Here is a 21,200-nt window from a genome sequence, read left to right as displayed (position 1 = left end):
ACTTGATAATGGAAGAGATAATTACCCTTCCGTCCTCACCTCTCCTAAAGTGTCCTCCTGGTTTATGACAATACAAGCCCTCTCCCTAACCATCAGCCCAACTGCCCCATCCCTAAAAGAAAGTGTTTCACAGCCTGGGACTGATGATGATAACTGTTGCTGTTTTATATTGAGCATTAAGTCAGCTAGAGAAACTTCCCCCTCAAATCTTTGCATTTGACACTCTCAGTCTTGTAATGACAAAGGTCAACGAAAATTATGAGTAGATACAACACATAATTTATACTCTCTGATGCTGCACCATGGCCAATTCTTTGGAAATATTATGTATCAAATGGAATTGCAAAAGGATAAATTTGTTCTTTTCATTCTTCTGGCACTCTGAGTGACAGACCCTGTACATACTAACTTGAGCCAAATGTTCCAAGTAAGTTCCATAAAAATTCATCCCAGAGTCAGAAATCACAGCTCCGTTCAGTGGGCTAATGGATATTTGGCCGCAATCTATAAATGAGGTATTTTCTACAGGTGTGCTAAACACAACACAGATAAATATGCAAAAATGCACAAATTTATGAAACCACCAGTTTTATTGCACATTCTTTAGTTTAAGCATTTTTAGTTTTCAGTGTATAATGGATCAAATTTAGTATTTTTTTAATTAAAAGGATACTTCATATGAAAAAGGAGTTTGGGGAACTAATTAGGGTCAAGGGGGCCCTTTCAGAGCTCCAATTTCAACCCTGTTAACCTAATTTGCTTGTAAAGATATATGGCCTTATTTTGCTCCCATTCAAGCAAATAGAATTTCTACATTTGAATTCAAAGAGAAGGATTGGGTCCATGGCAGCTATAACCAGCGATGAGTTGCTGCAGAAACCAGAAAATGTACAGATGAAAGAACCAATGTGGTTACTGTTGAAAAGGAAATTCCTACTAAAGATTGATTTTTGACTCGAAGAGGACATAAAACTATCAGTAACTGATTTGTAATTTGATTTTGTGCCTTAGTTTAAATGAATCATACAATTATTTGAACAAAAGAACCTTGTCTAATAAATATGCATTCTAGTGTACCTAGTTGGATGAGTACCAAACAATACCAAGGTAACATACTGTGACACATTTTGCTAATCTTGTTGGTCTATGGCTCAGAAGTAATTGATAGGATTGGAACTTACTAATAAAAGAGGTTTCTCCCAGGTAACCTCTCCGCTTAAGAACAACATCTAGATATTTAGAGTCTTCATTTACCAAATAATATTCCTTCTCTAAAGAGATCCAGGCCCAGTTCAAACGAAAATGCTGGCTCTTCAGCTTATTGCCTCCTGTAAAACAAAATGAAAAAGAAATGCTTATTCACCTTGCCTTTATTTTCTCAGTGATGCAAATTAATGTATCCTATCTAAGCCATATGTTTCAACTGTAAATTCAAATTCCTAACATCGTGGAGGTTTAACAGTAAGAAAAAAACTAATCATCAAGTAGTCTATGACACATTTCATATACACAGAAACAAATTCTATGCTGGATGCATAGAACAGGTCACATTACAACTAGGATATGGACCAATTAATCCATTTTGAGTTTTCATCAAAATAATGCTTGAGTTCCCTGTATTTAAAACAAATGAATGAATGACCCAAAACTTTCCAAATCTGAGTTTGTATTTCCAAAACACACATTACACAGGATATCATGTGGAACTTCTGAGATATGATCAGAGTGCCTCAAGCAAAGGAAGGCACATATTATCTTAAGAAATCGGAGATGATATCTGCAATCATTCAAACTGCTACAGCAAAATTAAATACAACTTCTGACACATCACTCCACAATTGCAAAGAGACTAATTCCGGTTACGTGGGAAATTAATCTTTACCCATACAGCGTGCTCTGAAAGATCATTGTTTTGTTCAGTGATCCAGTGTCTTTCTGGCTCAGCGATTATATGTCAGGTATGTGTTACATAACATATTTATGACACAGCTTTCACATCTTATTAGCAAATGGTTTGAGAAAGATTATGTCTTCCTGATAGGTGGGATACTCTTCAAAAGCATATGAAATTATAACTGTAAACTTAATCATAAAAGCATGATTTATCTTCATAATGTAAGGTGATTTAGAGCACTGCAGATGGTTATTGTCATTCCCATGAATCACTTTGGGAAAACACATGCATGTATACTAGATTCAGCAATGATTATTTTCTTCTAAGGCTTTCAATTTATATATTCTATTGATTAAGCCCCCAAACTGAATCACCCTGCCGGCTGGGATTTTTTGAAATTTAAATTACTACACATATAGATCAAGTACTGTCCCTAACAGTGTCTGTGACATGGCACAAGAAGCAACCCTATGGCACAACTGAGTACCACACCTATGGAAGCAAACTGAAATCCTGAGTGGGGAACGTCCCTAGTAAAGCAGCAGCAGCAGCAGCACAACTTCCCAGGAACGGTCTGGGACGCTGCAGAGCCTGACTGCCATGCCTTCAGACACTGCAAGTGAAGTCCAGCATGGCAGTGCCACCCCAGTGGGAAGACTGAATGGTCAATATGGATTGAGATGGCATTCCTGGATGGCAGCTCTATGTGTTGATGACATGGCCATCACGTTGAAGATCATACCCACACACTCATCACTGAAAGAGCCTCTACAACACCCTTCCTCCCATTCCTGTGTGGATAATGCTTATATTGTTCATCATGAGTACTCTACTTTTGTGACCAGGCAAGTATGAAAAAGAGGAACAGGATCCAGAGTTGGAAAGGGGAACTCATTCACGTGCCTTCCTTCCCATTCGACTCCAAGCATCTGTATAATACAAGCCCGCAAGCTAGGTATGGACCTGCCCTATTCCTAGCACCAGTCACACTCAAATGCACCTACTTTACATGGCCTTCTAGAGTTTACACAATCGGAAGAACATAGCACTTAGATATGGTGAAGACAGGCACTATAAAAAAAAGACAAACCAGACAGACAGAGCTTAATCTACTCTAAAATAAATGTTTCAGAAGAAACATCTGTAAACAGATGGCACTTTAAAGGCCTACATAAGAACACGTTTTTGTCAGATGGAAAGATAAGAGTTGCACAGAGGTAACAGATGTATCACTGGCAGAGAGCTATGTACTGGTTGCACATGCTTATTTATTTGTATAACAAGCACAAAAAACCCCACGCAAACAGATTAAAATGATGATGATAAAATATAGCAGAGTTTTATTTTCTGATGTACAGTTTACTTCCATCTGCTACAGATTATCCTAGGTGAAAGGGCAACATAATATCAGATTGTAAATATAGGTATTGTGACTGTCAGACAGAAGTTCAGAACCCATCAATATTGAGTGAGTCAACATGGTGGAGACTGTTTGCCATTACTCTGCCTCGGCCCTTCATTTCCAGAGAAAGATTAAAGCAGTGATCAGCATGGTCGTGGGAAAAATATATATCTAGCACTGGGAACAAAGATGTCCTCTTATCAACAGACTCATGGGCCTATTTGCTCCCGTGAGAGTATGCAGTCTGGCTCCCCTCCTACAAGGCACTGCGGAAGGGCAAGGTTTGCAGGGATAACTGATGGCTAAACTGTGCAGAGAATTGACTCGAGAACTATTGTCATTTAAGATTTTTATATAAAAGTTGTAAACAAAATATATTTTATTGGACTGCAGGAGAAATATTTTCGAGTCTTTTAGTCCTCTCAAATTTTAACTACAGTAGGAAGGGACAAATGGAAGGTTTTTTTAATAATGTGTTCCACTCCATTCCCTTGAACAAACAGACAGCCTTTTAAGTTACTTCCACTCTGCTCCCAAGATAAACCTTTATACAGTGGGGGGGAGGGATAGTTCAGTGGTTTGAGCATTAGTCTGCTAAACCCAGGGTTATAAATTCAATCCTTGAAGGGGCCACTTAGGGATCTAGGGCAAAATCAGTACTTGGTCCTGCTAGGGAAGGCAGGGGGCTGGACTCAATGACCTTTCAAGGTCCCTTCCAGTTCTAGGAGATAGGATATCTTTATTATTTTTATTTATTTTATAATTGTATTATACATTCTTCTTTATGGAGCTATCAGAAAAAATGTGAAAGCTACTGTACTATGCAAATGGAAGCAAAATAGTTATCAAAGTATCATGCTGCAGTCACTGACCTAACCTATTATTATTCCTTTGAACTGTACCAACTGTTGTGGAGAGAGGGGAGTCTTACAAATGGATGTACCAGTAATTGCTGTACAGCAGTGGTCTCCAACTTTTTTATGCACAAGATCACTTTTTGAATTTAAGTGCAACCCAGGATCTACCCCGCCCCTTCCCCAAAGCCCCACCCTGCTCTCTTCATTCCCCCCCCCCTCCATCGCTTGCTCTCCCCCACCCTCACTCACTTTCACCGGGCTGGGGCAGGAGGTTGGGGTTCAGGAAGGGGTGCGGACTCTGGGCTGGGGCCAAGGGATTTGGAGTGTGGGAGGGGGCTCCAGGCTGAGCCCGGGGCAGGTGGCTGGGGTGCAGGAGGGGGTGAGGGGTGCAAGCTCTGGGAGGGAGTTTGGATGCAGGTGGGGACTCCGGGCTGGGGCAGACTGTTGGGGTGCAGGAGAGGGTATGGGGTGCTGGCTCTCAGCGGGAGCTCAGGACTGGGGCAGGAGGTTTGGGTGTGGGAGGGGATTTGGGGTGCTGGCTATGGGAGGGGGCTCACGGCTAGGGTGCATTCCAGGCCAATGGGAGCTGCAAGGGCAGTGCTTGCAGGCAGGAGCAGTGTGCAGAGATCCTGCCCTCTGCCCCAAGGGGCATGCTGGCCACTTCCAGGGTGGCGTGGGGCCGGGGCAGGCAGGGAGCCTGCCTTAGCCCGGCTGCGCCGCTGGACTTTTAGCGAACAGAGATCGCGATCGACTGGCAGAGACTCCAGGATCGACCAGTTGATTGCGGTCTATGGGTTGGTGACCACTGCTGTACAGTGTTTATACATTGAGCACAACAGTTAAAACACTAAATACAGCTATCTATTCAATGTTAATTAAGCCTGTATTTACTTTAGCTAAAACATGGTTCTATTAGCCTAGTGAAGTTCAGTGTCAATTTCATAATTAGAAGGAAAGGAAGGAGTGAGAGTAGCAGAATAAGGACAATGGACTTTAAAAAAGCAGACTTTACAAAACTCAGAGAACTGGTAGTTTTTATTCCCTTGGGCCTATCTACGGGAAAAAGGAGTTCAGGGGAGCTGTCAGTTTTTCAAGGAGACAATATGAAAGGCACAACTGCAAACTATCCCGATATGAAGGAAAGACAGGAAGAATAGTAAAAGGCCAATCAGGCAGGGGTGCTGGAACAATTTTTATAGTGAGGGTGCTGATCATGGATTGGAAACCATGTATTTGGTGTTTGTTATTACTACGTCAAGCCAGGGGGTGCCATGGAGTTCCAGCACCACTGCAATCAGGAGCTCTTTAATTACATGAAAATCAAAAAGGAATCTTACCAAATAAAGGAACCATGGACAAATTGCTAAGTGGAGTACAAAAGTCTGGGGTGTATTAACAGAAGTGTCATATGTAAGACATGGAATGTAATTAGAACTGATGAAGTCTCAGATGGAGTACTGTGTCCAGTTCTGGGTGCCACACTTTAGGAAAGATGTGCAAAAATTGGAGACATTCCAGAGGAGAGCAACAAAAATGATAAAAGGTTAAGAAAATCTGACCTATGAGGAAAGGTAAAAAACTGGGCATGTTTATTCTTGAGAAGAGAAGGTTGGAGGAACTTTGTTAATAGTCATCAAATATGTTAAGGGTTGTTATAAAGAGGACGATGCTTGATTTTTTTCCATGTCCACAGAAGGTAGGAAAAGAAGTAAGGGGTTTAATCTGCAGCAAGGGAGATTTAAGTTAGATATTAGGAAAAGCTTTCTAACTACAGGGTAGTTAAACTCTGGAATAAGTTACCAAGGCAAGTTGTGGAATCCCCATCATTGGAAGTTTTTAAGAACAGGTTGGACAAACACTTATCAGGGAGGATCTAAGTTTACTTGGTTCTGCCTCAGTGCAGAGGGCTGGACTTGATGACATCTTAAGGTCCCTTCCAGAAGTACATTTCTATGACAATGTCCCTTATTAGCTTTTTAAGGCAAAAGTGCATGGGGATACTTTTTAATACTGTGTTGCAGACACAGGCTTTTACACAACGTTTTAAACAGCTTATTAATGGTTTTGTAATTGGTCTCAAATTTCTTGCTCACTGCTTTAAATAGTTTAAACCTCTTTCTGGTCTACTTTATATTGGCACACAGTTTTGTACATGAAAAAACTATTACTTAACAGAAAGAAACAAACTGGTGTTAAAGAAAAACATTCACATGGAGAAACCTAATTTCCCAGGTACCAAACTAATTTATTTTTGTTGTCTGTGCTATGGAGATTGGTAAAATTTACTCTGTTGGAAAGGTAAGGTTAGATTAAATATACAATTAAAAAGTTCAGAGAGAAGACTAATGTAAAACATTTTATATTGCCTAACTTCCACTCCTTTTTTAGATGACTCTCCAGATTTTAAACTACTTTATTGTAGGCAGACAAACTTTTGGGTGAGGTTTTCAGAGGGCCTTCAACATATCCTTTATTTATGTAAGCCTGTTGTTACTATTATAATACACAATATCGTTAACTCTATTCAAATGAGCAGCACTGTACTATAATAATTGGCAGATTATAAATTTAGGTGAAGAAATTGTATATTTTTTAAGTCTTTTGTGCAGAAATTATTAAATTAAATATACAAATAATTTAAAGAGTGTCAAATGTTATTCTGAGAACAAGAGAGTTTTATTTTGATTTCAAATCCCTTTCAGAATAGGATGCGACTACGCATGCTCCATTCTAGCATACTAAAATATTACATCCAAAACCAAAACTATATTAAAAGAATATTAAGGTTTTAAAGTCAAGCACACAACTATGAAAAAAAATGACAGAATTAAGGTGGCCTGTGCCACCTTAATTTGGCTTCCGGCTTAATTCACTATCTGTGCTGCCTATGGTAATAAAATAAATACCTGCAAATAAATTAAGGGAGTTTGTATCTCTCATGAACCCTTCCCTTGGGTTTAAGCCAAACTGCTGTGCAAATAATTAAGGTACTATAAATCAATGACAGTTTTGCTTTCATTCCTCTCCCAGATAAGTGCTTGTAATACAAATATATCAGAGATTTAGAGAGGGTAGCCATTACCATAGTGATTTTAAGACTAAACAAAAGGGCTGAGGGCCAAGTTACAATGATGTAGTCCAAGAAAACTCCATTGACATCAATGAAATTTGCCCTTGATGGCGTAACTATGATTATGCTTAAAACCCAATGCATTTAAATACTCATGATGCCAAATTAGTCACTAACTTCTTTATTTCTAGCAGGGCCGCTTCCAGAAAAGTCAAGTCATGTAGCATCTCCAGTTCCAATTACTGAATACAAAAAGTTATGTTAAAAGAAAATTAAAAGGGTGAAACTAATCATTACACTACGGTATGGGGAAAACTGATACAAAATTAACACTCCCATTTAAGCAGATGCTTGAAAATCTGAATATCTTACACCTTTCTGGTTCCTCTAATTCACCAGCGTACCTAGGGTGGCCACATGCATTTAAAGGAAATAAAAACTGCATGAAAAATACAGGATAAAACCCTTGGGTCAGATCCTCAGCATTCACTCCCATGGTGGAAAGCTGCCCTAACATACAGGGATTACTACTGGGTGACATAAAGCTGTCATAGCCAGCTCTATACCATCTGCTCTTAGCCTCTCCAGCACTGTGGGCAAGGCTGGAGCTCAGATGCACTTGAGAAGTTAGCCTTTATGTTTAAGGAACCTCATCCCAAATGTTTTTATTCAAGATACAAAATCATATTATTGTAGCCCAGTGTATAATTCTTTGCTTGATTACTCATTGACAACGTACTCCAAAATCAATTTTCTACATTACTGCATATTTTACATTTATTAGCATTTATGAAGCTCTGAATTTTTAATCACAATTGAAATATGATGGATTTTTCTGGAAGGGGTTCTATTATTAATATTTTATACCCACATTAACACCCGGGTTTCTTTCTTTTCCTACCACAGCCTCATTCTTACGCTCCTTTTCCAAGAATGGAGGCATGCTTTGACATGGTTTTCTTCATAACTGCAGCCTGAAAATATTGAACACTAAGGATCAGTTTCTGTTCTCAGTGTATGCCACTGTAAATGTATAGAACTAAACTGGAGTTTGATGACCGAGATAAAAATCTAGCTCTACGAACTCCAAGATTACTAGGGCTAGTAGTGGTCCCCTCCTTCTCACCTCCAGCGCTGGGTAGTAAGGAATACTGAGAGTGAACCTTAGCAGTTCGGCATGCCTGGAATATTCAGCCAACTAGAATCACAGAATCATAGAACCATAGGGTCAGAAGGGATTGCAAGGGTCATCTAGTCTAATCCCTTGCCAAGATGCTAACATTAGTTCTACTTGCCGAGATTTCAGTACCAGCATTTATGACTGAAATTAATATGGCACATACAGAAGGTTTGGTGGGTGTGTATCATTTTCCTCTATATGACAGGATATGTCAATAACACCTGAGGTGGGATACAAACGCCACCCAAACAAGTATGCTTCTGTTAACTGAATGACAGCTCTCCATTTCCAAAGTAGATAAAGATAATGAAAACCATAAATGTTGTGTTATGGTCCCTTGGTAACTATGCATACTACAAGACACCGAATCACAATCAGAAATGTGTGCCAAAAGGAAGTATGATCTAGAATACAGTGGCCATCAGAACAGGGCTCAGAAACACTAAAAGGACAACCTGTGTTTATCACCTGAACTCCCATCAACTCCTTGGTCTTTGGATTTCACCCACAGTTGCATGCTGTAGCCACTAACAGTACATCTTCATGGGAAAGAACACCACTGTCAATGCCTCCTCTGCCGAGATCATCAGTGAAGGGTTAGGTTCCAGAATCCCTTCCCCTTCAGCACCTCTCCTTGGAGGTGGAGGTGTTGTCATTTCTTTGGGGCCATCTGAGTGAAGTTACCTTATAAGAGTAGTTTTCTCAACAACAAGATTTATTAAAAATAGAGAGAAAATAGTAATAGAGCAACACAAACAGTTTGCACAACATGTGTACATTTACACTTCTCATGAATTAAACTAGATAGACATTCTAGACATCCTTGTCCTCACTGCATGCTAACCCTGGTGTAAGCAATCACGGGGCAGTCAACCTGTGGTAGCCTAACTTGCAAAAGTGCAACGATACACAGTGTGCTGTCACTCCCTACATCCACAATAGCACAATATCTGGCTATGACAAGCAATACAGCTATCTGGGAGCGTATCCCAAGATTCATAGCACCACAACGCACGATATCACTTTATGGTCGCATTCACAGGCTGTTGTGGGGCTACTTGTCTGCTCACTCTAGGGACTGTGGGAGGCAGTTTCATGCAGAGAACATATCAGTAAATTCCTTGGTTTGGGCATTTAGGAAATATCAATCCAAAGAGAAACTGAAATTAATTGAACTTAACATAAAATAGAACAAAATTAGTCAAAAGAAAAAGAAAACAATTAACAATTATTCTCTTAATGATCTGCCTGGTAAGAAGAGCATGGGGAGAAAAAGGTTATTTTAAAGCCTAGTACTTTTCTATCTTTACCTCACTTTAAATACTTGAATGAGCCAGAGTTTAGAACTGGGGTAGGCAACCTATGGCACCCGTGCCGAAGGCAGCACGTGAGCTGATTTTCAGCGGCGCTCACACTGCCTGGCTCCTGGTCACTGGTCCGGGGGCTCTGCATTTTAATTTAATTTTAAATGAAGCTTCTTAAACATTTTAAAAACCTTATTTACTTTACATACAATAGTTTAGTTATATATTATAGACTTATAGAAAGAGACCTTCTAAAAACGTTAAAATGTATTACTGGCACGCGAAACCTTAAATTAGAGTGAATAAATGAAGACTCGGCACACCACTTCTGAAAGGTTGCCGACCCCTGCTTTAGAATATGCAGTAGTGTTGTAGCCATCTTGGTCCCAGGGTATTAGAGAGAAAAGATGGGGGAGGTAATATCTTTGAATAGACCAATTTCTGTTGGTGAGAGACAAGCTTTTGAGCTAATCTGAAGGTTTGAAGAAGAGCTCTGTGTAAGCTCAAAAGCTTGTTTCTCTCGCCAACAGAAGTTGATCCAATAAAAGATATTACCTCACCCACTTTGAGCTTTTGGAATAGCCTGACAAGTTATTAATGGCTCTCACTGAAAATTCAACTATAGGTACTAAAGCAGTGTCTGAGAGTTATCAAAAAGTTGGACTAGAAATACAGGTTTGGAATGTAGTGTTTGAAATCTAGTTTAAGAAGTTCACTAGTGGGCACTGTTCTGCTTTATCAAAGACCTGTGATGGCTGAAGCTGGAGAAACTGTATGTAGGTACACTGCTAATTGCAAGTAGGATGCTGAGCAGAGGCTAGGGTGACCAGATGTCCTGATTTTATAGGGACAGTCCTGATATTTGGGGCAAATTGAAAGTCCACTTCTGATCAGGGGTCAGAACACAGATAGACAGCAGGATAGTACAAAGGAATAGGTGCCAAGGGACTGAATGAAGGAAAGGGATTGGAGGACCGTCATATCTCTATTTTCTGTGACTGCCCATGGTTGCATGTTTTCACTGCGGTTATCTTGGGGAAGCAACATGCAATAAAAGATACTTGGGGTCTGCTTTATAGCTCCAGAAGCAGCGGCTCCCATGTCGTGTGGCACTAATAAAGGTGTGTAAATGTGTGAAAGTGAAGTATGGTGAGGGGAAAACCCACAGTTGAGTCCAAGTTAAATTTGTCATGAAGACAAAGCCTTGTAGTCACAGAAAGGAGAAAAGCAAAGCTTGTATCTCTAGAGATCAGTTCCCTCTGACCATTCCCTGATCTGCACAGACATAGCCTCCCTCTTTGTTTCCATTGAAGCCTTCTCCCCATCCCTCACCAGAGTTGTTTATCAAATCCCAGGTATTAGATTTCATTATCATATCAGGATGAGGTTACAACACCATTTCCACAATGGAGTTTTTGATCAAGAGTAATAACAAAGAAATACAGAAATCCTTGTCCCCATAAAAGGACTATTGTCCCCAAATTACCCGTGAGAGGTTCCCTCAACTTCCTGTCTCCAAGTCCAGCATTTTACAGACCATTTTGATCTCTACTTCCTTAGTCAAACCTCACTAGTCAAGCTAATTGACTTTTGATTTGTATATGCATTGTTCTTGTCTGATCATCGAGGCAGCATTTAAAAATAGCTTGCCTCTTTAAATTCCTCATCAGTTTCCTCTTATCGATTTTCTATTGTCATGAAATACAAATTATTGGCAGATCCCCACGTCCTGTGTTCCAGTTTGTCTCTCCCACCTGATTTACATGCTAATGGCCCCAGTCCTGCATGTAACACCACGAAGGTGGACCTTTGAGTCTTCATGGAGCCCCACTGAGATCAACTGAAGTGGCATCTCAGGGGTCTACCTGTGGGGAGCCACCTGCAGGGTTGTAGCCCGATTCTCTTTTATGCTAGTTCTCCTTCCCCATGTTCAGAGTACATAAATCCCAGACAATTCTGACCAATGCCCACTGCAGTCAGAGAAATATAGATAGCAGATTTTATATGTTTAGTTTGGGAACTATATTTCAGTCAACTCTAACTGATTTTCCATAGTACTATAACCTTGTATGTTATAGGTGTTGTGCACACTAGTACAAATGACAGAAAACATAGATCTACACAATGAACATTTCTTCTACCATATATAGAATTTTCCCAAAGAAATGTTTAGAGAATAGGTAACAAATGCTCATTTTTCACAGTATTAGAGCTCTACACCATCCACTGTTTATCTGCTGTGGAACATACCATAATTAGAACTCACATATTCTACAAAATTGCCTTTCTTTGGTCTAGAAATCCTAACGGCAGCAGTAACATACACAAGCAAACCCAGTACATTATATGCTCCATTGAATGGGGTTTTGAGATTGATTTTAACCATCTCTACAGTGTAAGAGAGTCAAATAGTGTCATCTGAAACAAATTAAAATATTTCATCTTTACAAGCCCCTTTCAAATGCCATCATGACACCCTATCTGAGGTTTCCTCTGAATTCTCCCTTTCTGAACTCTGTTTGCTTCATATATGCCACTGCAACGCAATATATTTTCAGAGTAATGAAGAATCACAACCTCTAATTAATCCTTATCTCAAAACAATGGATTTTCAGATTCTAAGGAGACAACACACACTTCCTAGCATCACAACCTTACTTTGTGCCTGATTGAATGTAACTGCTGGGTGTCCACTGAACTGCAGACAGTGCTTGACATTAGGGTTGTCAATTAATCGCAGTTAACTCACATGATTAACTCAAAAAAATTAAATCGCAATTTAAAAAATTAATCGTGATTAATCGCAGTTTTAATTGCGCTTTTAAACAATAGAGTACCAATTGAAATTTATTACATATTTTTGGATGTTTTTCTACATTTTCAAATATATTGACTTCAATTATAACACAGAATACAAAGTATACAGTGCTCACTTTATATTATTATTTTTATTACAAATATTTGCACTGTAAAAATGATAAACAAAAGAAACAGTATTTTTCAATTCACCTCATACAAGTACTATCGTGCAATCTCTTTATTGTGAAAGTGCAACTTACAAATGTAGTGTGGTTTTTTGTTACATAACTGCACTCAAAAACAAAACAGTGTAAAACTTTAGAGCCTACAAGTCCACTCAGTCCTACTTCTTGTTCAGGCAATCGCTAAGACAAACAAGTTTGTTTACATTTGCAGGAGATAATGTTGCCCACTTCTTATTTACAATGTCACCTGAAAGTGAGAACAAGCATTTGCATGGCACTTTTATAGCTGGCACTGCAAGGCATTTATGTGCCAGATATGCTAAACATTTGTATGCCCCTTCGTGCTTCAGCCACCATTCCAGAGGACATGCTTCCATGCTGATGACGCTTGTTAAAAAAATAATGAGTTAATTAAATTTGTGACTGAACTCCTTGGGGGAGAATTGTATGTATGCCTCCTGCTCTGTTTTACCTGCATTCTGTCATATATTTCATGTTATAGCAGTCTCGGATGATCACCCAGCATGTTATTCATTTTAAGAACACTTTCATGGCAGATTTGACAAAACGCAAAGAAGGTACCAATGTGAGATTTCTAAGGATAGATACAGCACTCAACCGACAGTTTAAGAATCTGAAGTGCCGTCCAAAATCTGAGAGGGACAAGGTGTGGAGCATGCTTTCAGATGTCTGAAAAGAGCAACACTCCAATGCAGAAACTACAGAATCCGAACCACCAAAAGAGAAAATCAATCTTCCCTTGGTGACATTTGACTCAGATGATGATAATGAACATGCATTGGTCCACACTGTTTTGAATTGTTATTGAACAGAACCCATCATCAGCATGGACGCATGTCCTCTGGAATGGTGGTTGAAGCATGAAGGGACATATGAATCTTTAGCGCATCTGGCACGTAAATATCTTGCGACGCCGGCTATGACAGTGCCATGAGAATGCCTCTTCTCACTTTCAGGTGACATTGTAAATAAGAAGCGGGCAGCATTATCTCCTGCAAATGTAAACAAACTTGTTAGTTTGAGCGATTGGCTGAACAAGAAGTAGGACTGAGTAGACTTGTAGGCTCTAAAGTTTTACACTGTTTTATTTTCGAATGCAGGTATTTTTGTACATAATTCTACATTTGTAAGTTCAACTTTCACAATAAAGAGATTGCACTATAGTACTTGTAATGGGGGAATTGAAAAATACCATTTCTTTTGTTTTTTTACAGTGCAAATATTTGTAATCATAAATAAAGTGAGCACTGTACACTTTGTATTCTGTGTTGTAACTGAAATCAATATATTAGAAAATGTAGAAAACATCCCAAAATATTTAAACACATGGTGTTCTATTATTAACAGTGTGATTAATCGTGATTAATTTTTTTAATCGCTTGACAGCCCTACTTGACATATAAAGAATAGATAGCTGTCAACAGCTACCACAACTTTCTGGGGTGGGTGGGGGTTAGGTCTACAACCTAGAAACAAGTTGTAAATGGCTGTATTTGCCAGTGTTCAGAATAAGCAAATGTTTAAGCAAATTTTTTAAATTTGAAGTATTCTGTGTATTTGCATTACAACAAAAAGTGAAGGGGGTGAGTGGGAGATATGAGAGAGAAATATAAAGGTCAGGTAGTATATATAAAGAAATGGGCAAAATCAGGATCCTAATGAAGGAATTCAACAAAGCAACCAGGGAATCATTCCCTGGAGAGACTGTAACTGACAGGACACCAGCAAAACAGGGAACAACTCATCCAGATGGACAGAGCAGTGCACAGGATTTAATAGAGCCCCACCTGTTCAACTTAACCTGCATTCAGCATCTCTTTGCTAATGAAACATGGTGGCAGCATCTGAGCTGAGAATTCTCTGAAGTGCAGCAGCTGGCAGCGTGAGCCATGGAGGTTGGTCTGACGCCCCCAACGTCAGAGGAGGAGGAGCTTGAGCTGTACACAGACCTGGCCATGCAGGACAATGACAATGGTAGGAACGCAAAACTGTTAATTTACCTTACTGGGGAACAAGGCAGAGAGGTCTGCAGCTCTCTGAAGCTCACCACTGCCACAAGCCTCACAGCAGTCCTAGGAGCCCTGGGGGTTTACTGCTCCCCAAAAGCAGAACAAAAAAACTACAGAGTGACACAGGTTTCTCAGTAGATACCAATCCAAAGTGAAGGTGAGAGACCCATATGTTACTGCCTTACACATGGTGGCTGCTACATACAATTTTGGGGATTTGCCAGACTCCCTCATTTGGGACAGGATAGTGCTACCAGTCACAGATCAGATATTGTCCAGGACGACTACAGGTGTTAGCTCACACCCTGAGCAGGCCATATATACACAGCATAAGCGAGCTGGGGGAAGAAGATCATGACACTGAATTCATTAACATCGAAATCTAAGAGGCTACGGAAAAGAACATCCAACTACAGAAAGTCACAAGAGTGATACCAGCAGGGTGGCCAGAAGACAAAAGTCCAGTACTGGGAAAAGCAGAACCATATTTTCAAATTAAAGATGAGCTGAGTGTGCAGGATGGAATCATATTTCGAGGACAGAGAGCTGTTGTCCCCACTTCATTATGTAAGGATATCATACAAAAAATATATGCCTCACACACCTATGAATTGAAAGCTGTCTTAGATGGGCACGATAGGGTATTTACTAGTTTGGGAATTAACATGTGTAGTCTGGTGTGCTTTACTACGTATGTGGTGGCAGCCATGTGTCCTAATATTTGGAAACAAGTTCTTGTTTCAATTTGGGGAAAGAAGGAGATTGTGTCTACCAGATATTTTATGGTTAGAACTCTGGCATTCAGAAAAATGCTCTGCCTTGTACTGAGTCGAAGCGTGCCCCGATGAACTCCAGTTGTTGAGTCGGTATTAGTGTGGATGTTATGTTTATTTGGAGTCCCAGGTTCTGGAAAAGACTGAAGGTGATTTGGGTGGATGTTTGTCTCTGCGTAGGTGCATCCTTTGAGGAGGCAGTCGTCGAGGTAGGGGAAGATTATGATCCCACATTTGTGTAAGTGTGCTGTGAGAACCGCTAGGGTCTTGGAGAACACCCTCGGTGCCATGGAGACACCAAATGGGAGTACATGGTATTGGAAATGTTCATGTCCGACTGTAAATCAGAGGAATCGTCTGTGGGCTAGATGAATCGTGATGTGGAAATGTGTGTCTTGTAGGTCGAGGGCTGAAAACCAGTCCCCCTGTTCCAGTGTGGGGATTATCATGCCTACAGTGACCATCTTGAACTTTTCAGAGGGAATGGATTTGTTGAGTTTTTGGCAGTCTATCCCCCGCTTTTCTTCTGTGTCAAAAAAATAATGGGAATAAAACCTCTTCCCCCTGTATTCCATTGGTACAGATTCCACAGCTCCTAACTGTAGTAGGCACTCTACTTCCAGTCTGAGAAGCTGCTCGTGAGAAGGGTCCCTGAAGTGGGACAGGGAGGAGAGTAGGGTATGGGGACAAGAAGTAAAGGGGATGGAATAGCCCAATTTTATTATCTCCAAGACCCAGCGGTCTTGGGTATTGTGCTCCCAGGCTTGTTGGAAATGCTGTAGATGATGGCCAAATATGGGGGGGCGATAGGGGGCGCACAGGGGCCGCTGCCCGCATGCATCTATTGCAGGAGCCTCTGGGGGGGTGCCAGACTGCAGCCTGGGCAGGAGGGGCAGGGGGCACGGCTGCTCCCCGCTAGCGGCGCTGCCACCTTTGCAGGGCTGCTGCCCCTCTGCGCCGTGCCGGCTCCTCCATGGCTGGCGGAGGCTCTGGCTCTCCGGTGCCTCCGAAAGGCGGCTCCTCCCTGCCAAGCCAGGGCACCGCTTTTTGGCACCCCCAACCACTTGGTGCCCTAGGCGACCGCCTAGTTCACCTAGTGATTGCACCGGCCCTGGCCATACCGTCTCTGCAGATTCAAGAATTGCGTCATTTATAGGAAGAGCTCTGGAAAAGATTGAAGGTGATTTGGGTGAATGTTTGTTAGAGGTGGATGATGGTTGTAGGATTTGCAGTAGTTTGTGCTGGTTTTCCTGGACTTCCTCCAGGGGGATGTTCTGATTGGCTGCTACGCTTTTAAACAAGTCTTAGAATTGTTTGAAGTCATCCGCCATTGTTGGAGGAGGTGGCATGACGGCTTCGTCATGTGTTGCAAGTTATGTGTGGGCGATGTGTTTTCATTGCCCATTTCCCCTCGGGTTCTTGTGTTGTGTCCTCTGGTCCCAGTGATGTAGTGGGGACTGGTGATCCTGGTGGGGACCATAATTCTCCCCTGGGTGGTGAGGAGGGTGCAGTGTATTGGGCCTTATATGTTGCCCATGAGTCCCACATAGGGCATTGAAACCGGAAAGGCATAGGGGGGCACATTTATGGTTGTCCAAACCATGGGAAGGGTGGTTTCACTTGATGTGTTTTGGTTTTCAGTGTGCCCCAAGCCTCTTTCCCTTGGGGTATGGGCAAAGTGGTGTGGCAAGGAGACTCCTTCCACTAGCTCATTTGACTCACTATCTGTAAGTGCCATTGGAGAGGTTGGCTGCGTTAAAACTGGTGATCCCTTGGTGCCGAGGAGGGGTGATTGTGGTACCAGTGGTATGGTTATGTCAGCGTGCATGAGGAATTGTTGCAATACCGATGGTGTCAGTACCTTGTATTGCTTTGTCTACCGGTAGGCTTGTGGTTTGAATTGGTTGGTGCTGGGTCCTTGGCGGTGCCAACTGTGGTGTTGGTGCCGAAGTAGATGTTGATAGTGACGATGTGGATGGTACTGGGGTGGCAGCATGGTCGGTGTCAGCTTAGTTGTCGGTGCTGTATGCATCGGTGCCGTGGAGGAGACATGTGGTGTTTTATGTCTGACTCCTCCTTTTTGGCTTTCAGCTCTGCAGCACGGCTGGTGCCGGAGGTGCCAGGAAAGTCGTATGGACTGACTCTAGGAGCCGTCTGCACCGGGGATAGAGACCGCGCAGGGGACCGTTTCTTTTTCTGTGGTTCCTGCTGCAGAGAGGTCAAGGCTCTCTTTCTCTTTTCTGAGGAGGATGGAACCATGCTCCTTGATGGTTCAGACCGTGTTGGTGAGCATTTTCTGGAGGACCTGTGGTCGTCCTTGTCTGATCCTGGGAGAAGTATTTTTCTTCATTAGGATCATCTTCAAGCGGAGGTCCCAGTCTCGGCGGGTTCATGCCTTCAAGTTGCTGCAATGAATGCATTTAGAAGGAATGTGCATCTCTCTGAGGCACCTCACACATTGCTCCATCTCTTAAAACCAAGGGAGCCTGGCATAGTCATTAACGTCAATGTATGTGCCCTGAGGGAGGACTACGAACTAAGGAGAACTAATAAATCTAAGTATCGAAGAATAATGTTTTTTTAACAAACTAACTATGAAACGACAATAAAAGAAAACGTATTTAACTACTAATTTCTATTTTTTTAAACTCTAGGGAGAAAGGGCTGTCGCACTGTGGAGAGCTCCATCTTCAGCCAAGGACGGCTGAGAAGGAACTGAGGGTGGGTAGACCGCGCATGTGCGCTCAACAGGATGGACAGGCACTGCGAGACAGCTGGCGTGCATGCGTGGTCTGTCCGAGCACGGTTATGGAAAAGCCTACAATCAATGGCACCGGGACGCACTGTCACCTGAAGTGGAGCACCCACAGGGATGGCACTTGAAGAAGAATACAGCTATATAAATTGATAATACACCCACACCTTGAATATTGTGTGCAGTTCTGGTTGGCCCATCTCAAAAAAAGATGCATTAAAATTGGAAAATGTGCAGAGAAGAGCAACATAAATGATTAAGTATCAAAGGGGTAGTCGTGTTAGTCTGGATCTGTAAAAGCAGCAAAGAGTCCTGTGGCACCTTATAGAATATAAGGTGCCACAGGACTCTTTGCTGCTTTTATAAATGATTAAGGGCATGTCACAGCCTCTATATAAAAAGAGATTAAAAGGACTGGGGCTGTTCAATTTAGAAAAGAGACGACCAATAGGGGATACGATAGAGGTCTATAAAATCATGAATGGTAAATAGGGAAGTGTTATATACCCCTTCACATAACACAAGAACCAGAGGTCACCTGATTAAATTAATAGGCAGCAGGTTTATAACAAACAAAAGGAAATACTTCACACAATGCACAGTCAACCTGTGGAACTCATTACATGGGGATGTTGTGAAGGTCAAAAGTATAACTGGGTTCAAAAAAGAATTAGATAAGTTCATGGAGGACAGGTCCATTAATGGCTATTAGCCAAGATGGTCAGGGATGCAACCCCATGCTCCGGGGTTCCTAAACCTCCAAATTCCAGAACCTGGGACTGGATGACAGGGGTGAATCACTTGAAATTGCCCCATTCTGTTCATTCCCTCTGAAGCATCTGGCACCAGCCACTGTCAGAGACAGGATACTGGGCTAGATGGACAATTTGTCTGACTCCGTATGGCTGTTTTTATGTACTCATGTGTTTCTGTAAATGCTTAAGTACCTTGCTGAATGGCCTTTAATGGGAGTGAAGAAAGTTCAGCTACCCCTGCTAGTCCTTTGCAAGATGGAACCCAGTAGTGGTTGACAAACTATGTTCAGAAATGAAGGAGACACACAATAATTACATGCAATTGAAACATTTATCAGCCAAACTCCAAATATATTGCATGTTGTTTCCATGCATGTTTTAGTGGAAGATGTACAAAGAGAACATAATACAATTGAATTCAATAAATCCAAACCAAAGGAACACCGTACAGAAAAGGATATCTAAAGCAGGCACACCAAATGACTGCTCACACTTCTTTGTTTGTACTTTAAAATTAAAGGATTATCTACCAGTGAAGCTTTTTCCTTAAAAGAACAATTGGTGTATGAGAAATTAGGGTTAGGATACAGTTAAATCAAGGACACTTCAAACAGACTTCAGTACTGTAACCTCGAGCTATTTCGCAGAAGGGGCAGTTGGGTAAATAAAAGAACCAATATATTGGTTAGTCTACTTTTGTGGCCAAAGAGGACAAAAATTGTTATACTACTTACAAATTTAAAAGCATACACAATGTAATCAGAGATACCACGGCGCTGAGAATAGCATATAAATTCCTAATCCAAAATCCATTGACGTTAATGGAAAAATTGCCATTGATTGTAATGGGCTTTTGATCAGGCCCTAATTGCCTACGTGGATTAGATTACATAGAAAGATTAGATAGAAGTGCATTCAGCGCTTTCATAAAAGTACATAGGTACCACTATAACTTGCATACTTATCTACTCGCATACATTTAACTGCAAGTAGTTCAATTTCAGTGGTAATTGAAGGAACTCAACACCAGACAGTATCAGGTCCTCATCATGTTATTTGACTAGTTAACAATCTATTCACGTTTACAAATTAAATTTGCATGATTGCACCTATAGTGAATCCTTTCACGAAATACTTTCTCACTGGGTGTGCCTGAAATCTCCCATGAAGTCAAAAGGAGCTGAGGGTTCTCAGCACCTCAAAGGAGCCACTCAAAACATTGTAGGATCAAACCCTAACCTTGTAACAACATGTAAAGAATAAACAGACATATACAAATGAACAAAAGAAAGAGCAATATAGGAGATTAGAGTACCAGGATGCACTTGTACCTGTATTTGCAACTGCGTATATTTCTAAGCTAATTTTTCCAATATTTAAATATCACTTCATGTAATTATTACATTGATTTTACACTTTTAGGGGAAGTAGGTTTTTTATTAAGCATTTTTTTTTTGTTCCTGATCAGCTTGCTATTTTTGTATAATAGCAAACCAACCTAAGGTTAGCAAAATAATTTAAACTCTATTGTGAGTAGTCAAAAAGGAAAAGAAAACTGTACCATTTAAACCATCACATATGCTTGTAAACAATACCCATTTTACCTAGAGCAGAATGTTTTTTCCCCCAAAGGGATCCACACCCTGTGCCTCCCTCCAAAATAAAAAAAGCACCTGGTTTAGTATGGTTTCATGCATGCATAGCCTGCAGCTATAAGCAAAGTTATGAGATCTCTGGCAATGCATTCTTAAAATAAACTTAATTGCCTTGAGGTCTCTGTTCAAACTGTAAGCCTAATTCCTTTTGTGGCGCCAGACAACTTCCCCAAAACAGCAGACTCCGCCTGGAATTGAAAGCAAGGTTTATTTTATTCAGTCACAGAATAACGGGTTTAGTACTGCTTGTTTTGTTAATACCCCTGTGTGAAGTTTTCTTCTGATTTATATTTGTAAAACAGGGCCCCACACATTATCACATGCAGATTAACAGGTAAAATAGTTAGTGTAATTAAAGAGCCTGATTAGGGAAGGTGTTGCAATTAAGGGTTCTTTTAGCATGGCACAGGATGTGGCCTATAACTTGCAGGAACTGATCCCAAATTAACTACTCTGTGCCATATTTTAAAAAGTATGTTGTTTCCTCACAAATAGACTAAATAACAGAAAAATATTTAAGAATCAAAATTGTCATATTATA

The 21,200-nt window shown here is 40.9% G+C and overlaps 1 protein-coding gene across 1 annotated transcript in view; it reads right to left on the bottom strand.

Moving 5' to 3' along the window:
* Window positions 1-21,200, bottom strand: part of LOC113406856 (FRAS1-related extracellular matrix protein 2-like) — a 206,255-nt gene that overhangs the window by 101,825 nt on the left and 83,230 nt on the right. The window contains exon 3 of the mRNA XM_026653647.2: window positions 1,182-1,328. Within this exon, the coding sequence (XP_026509432.1) occupies window positions 1,182-1,328 (147 nt within the window). The remainder of the gene's footprint in view (window positions 1-1,181; window positions 1,329-21,200) is intronic.

This window comes from Terrapene carolina, unplaced genomic scaffold (genome assembly GCF_002925995.2).
Source record: "Terrapene carolina triunguis isolate 2854851 unplaced genomic scaffold, T_m_triunguis-2.0 Scaffold142, whole genome shotgun sequence".
Classification (NCBI taxonomy): Eukaryota; Metazoa; Chordata; order Testudines; family Emydidae; genus Terrapene; species Terrapene triunguis.
This window is presented reverse-complemented; position numbering and strand designations above follow the sequence as displayed.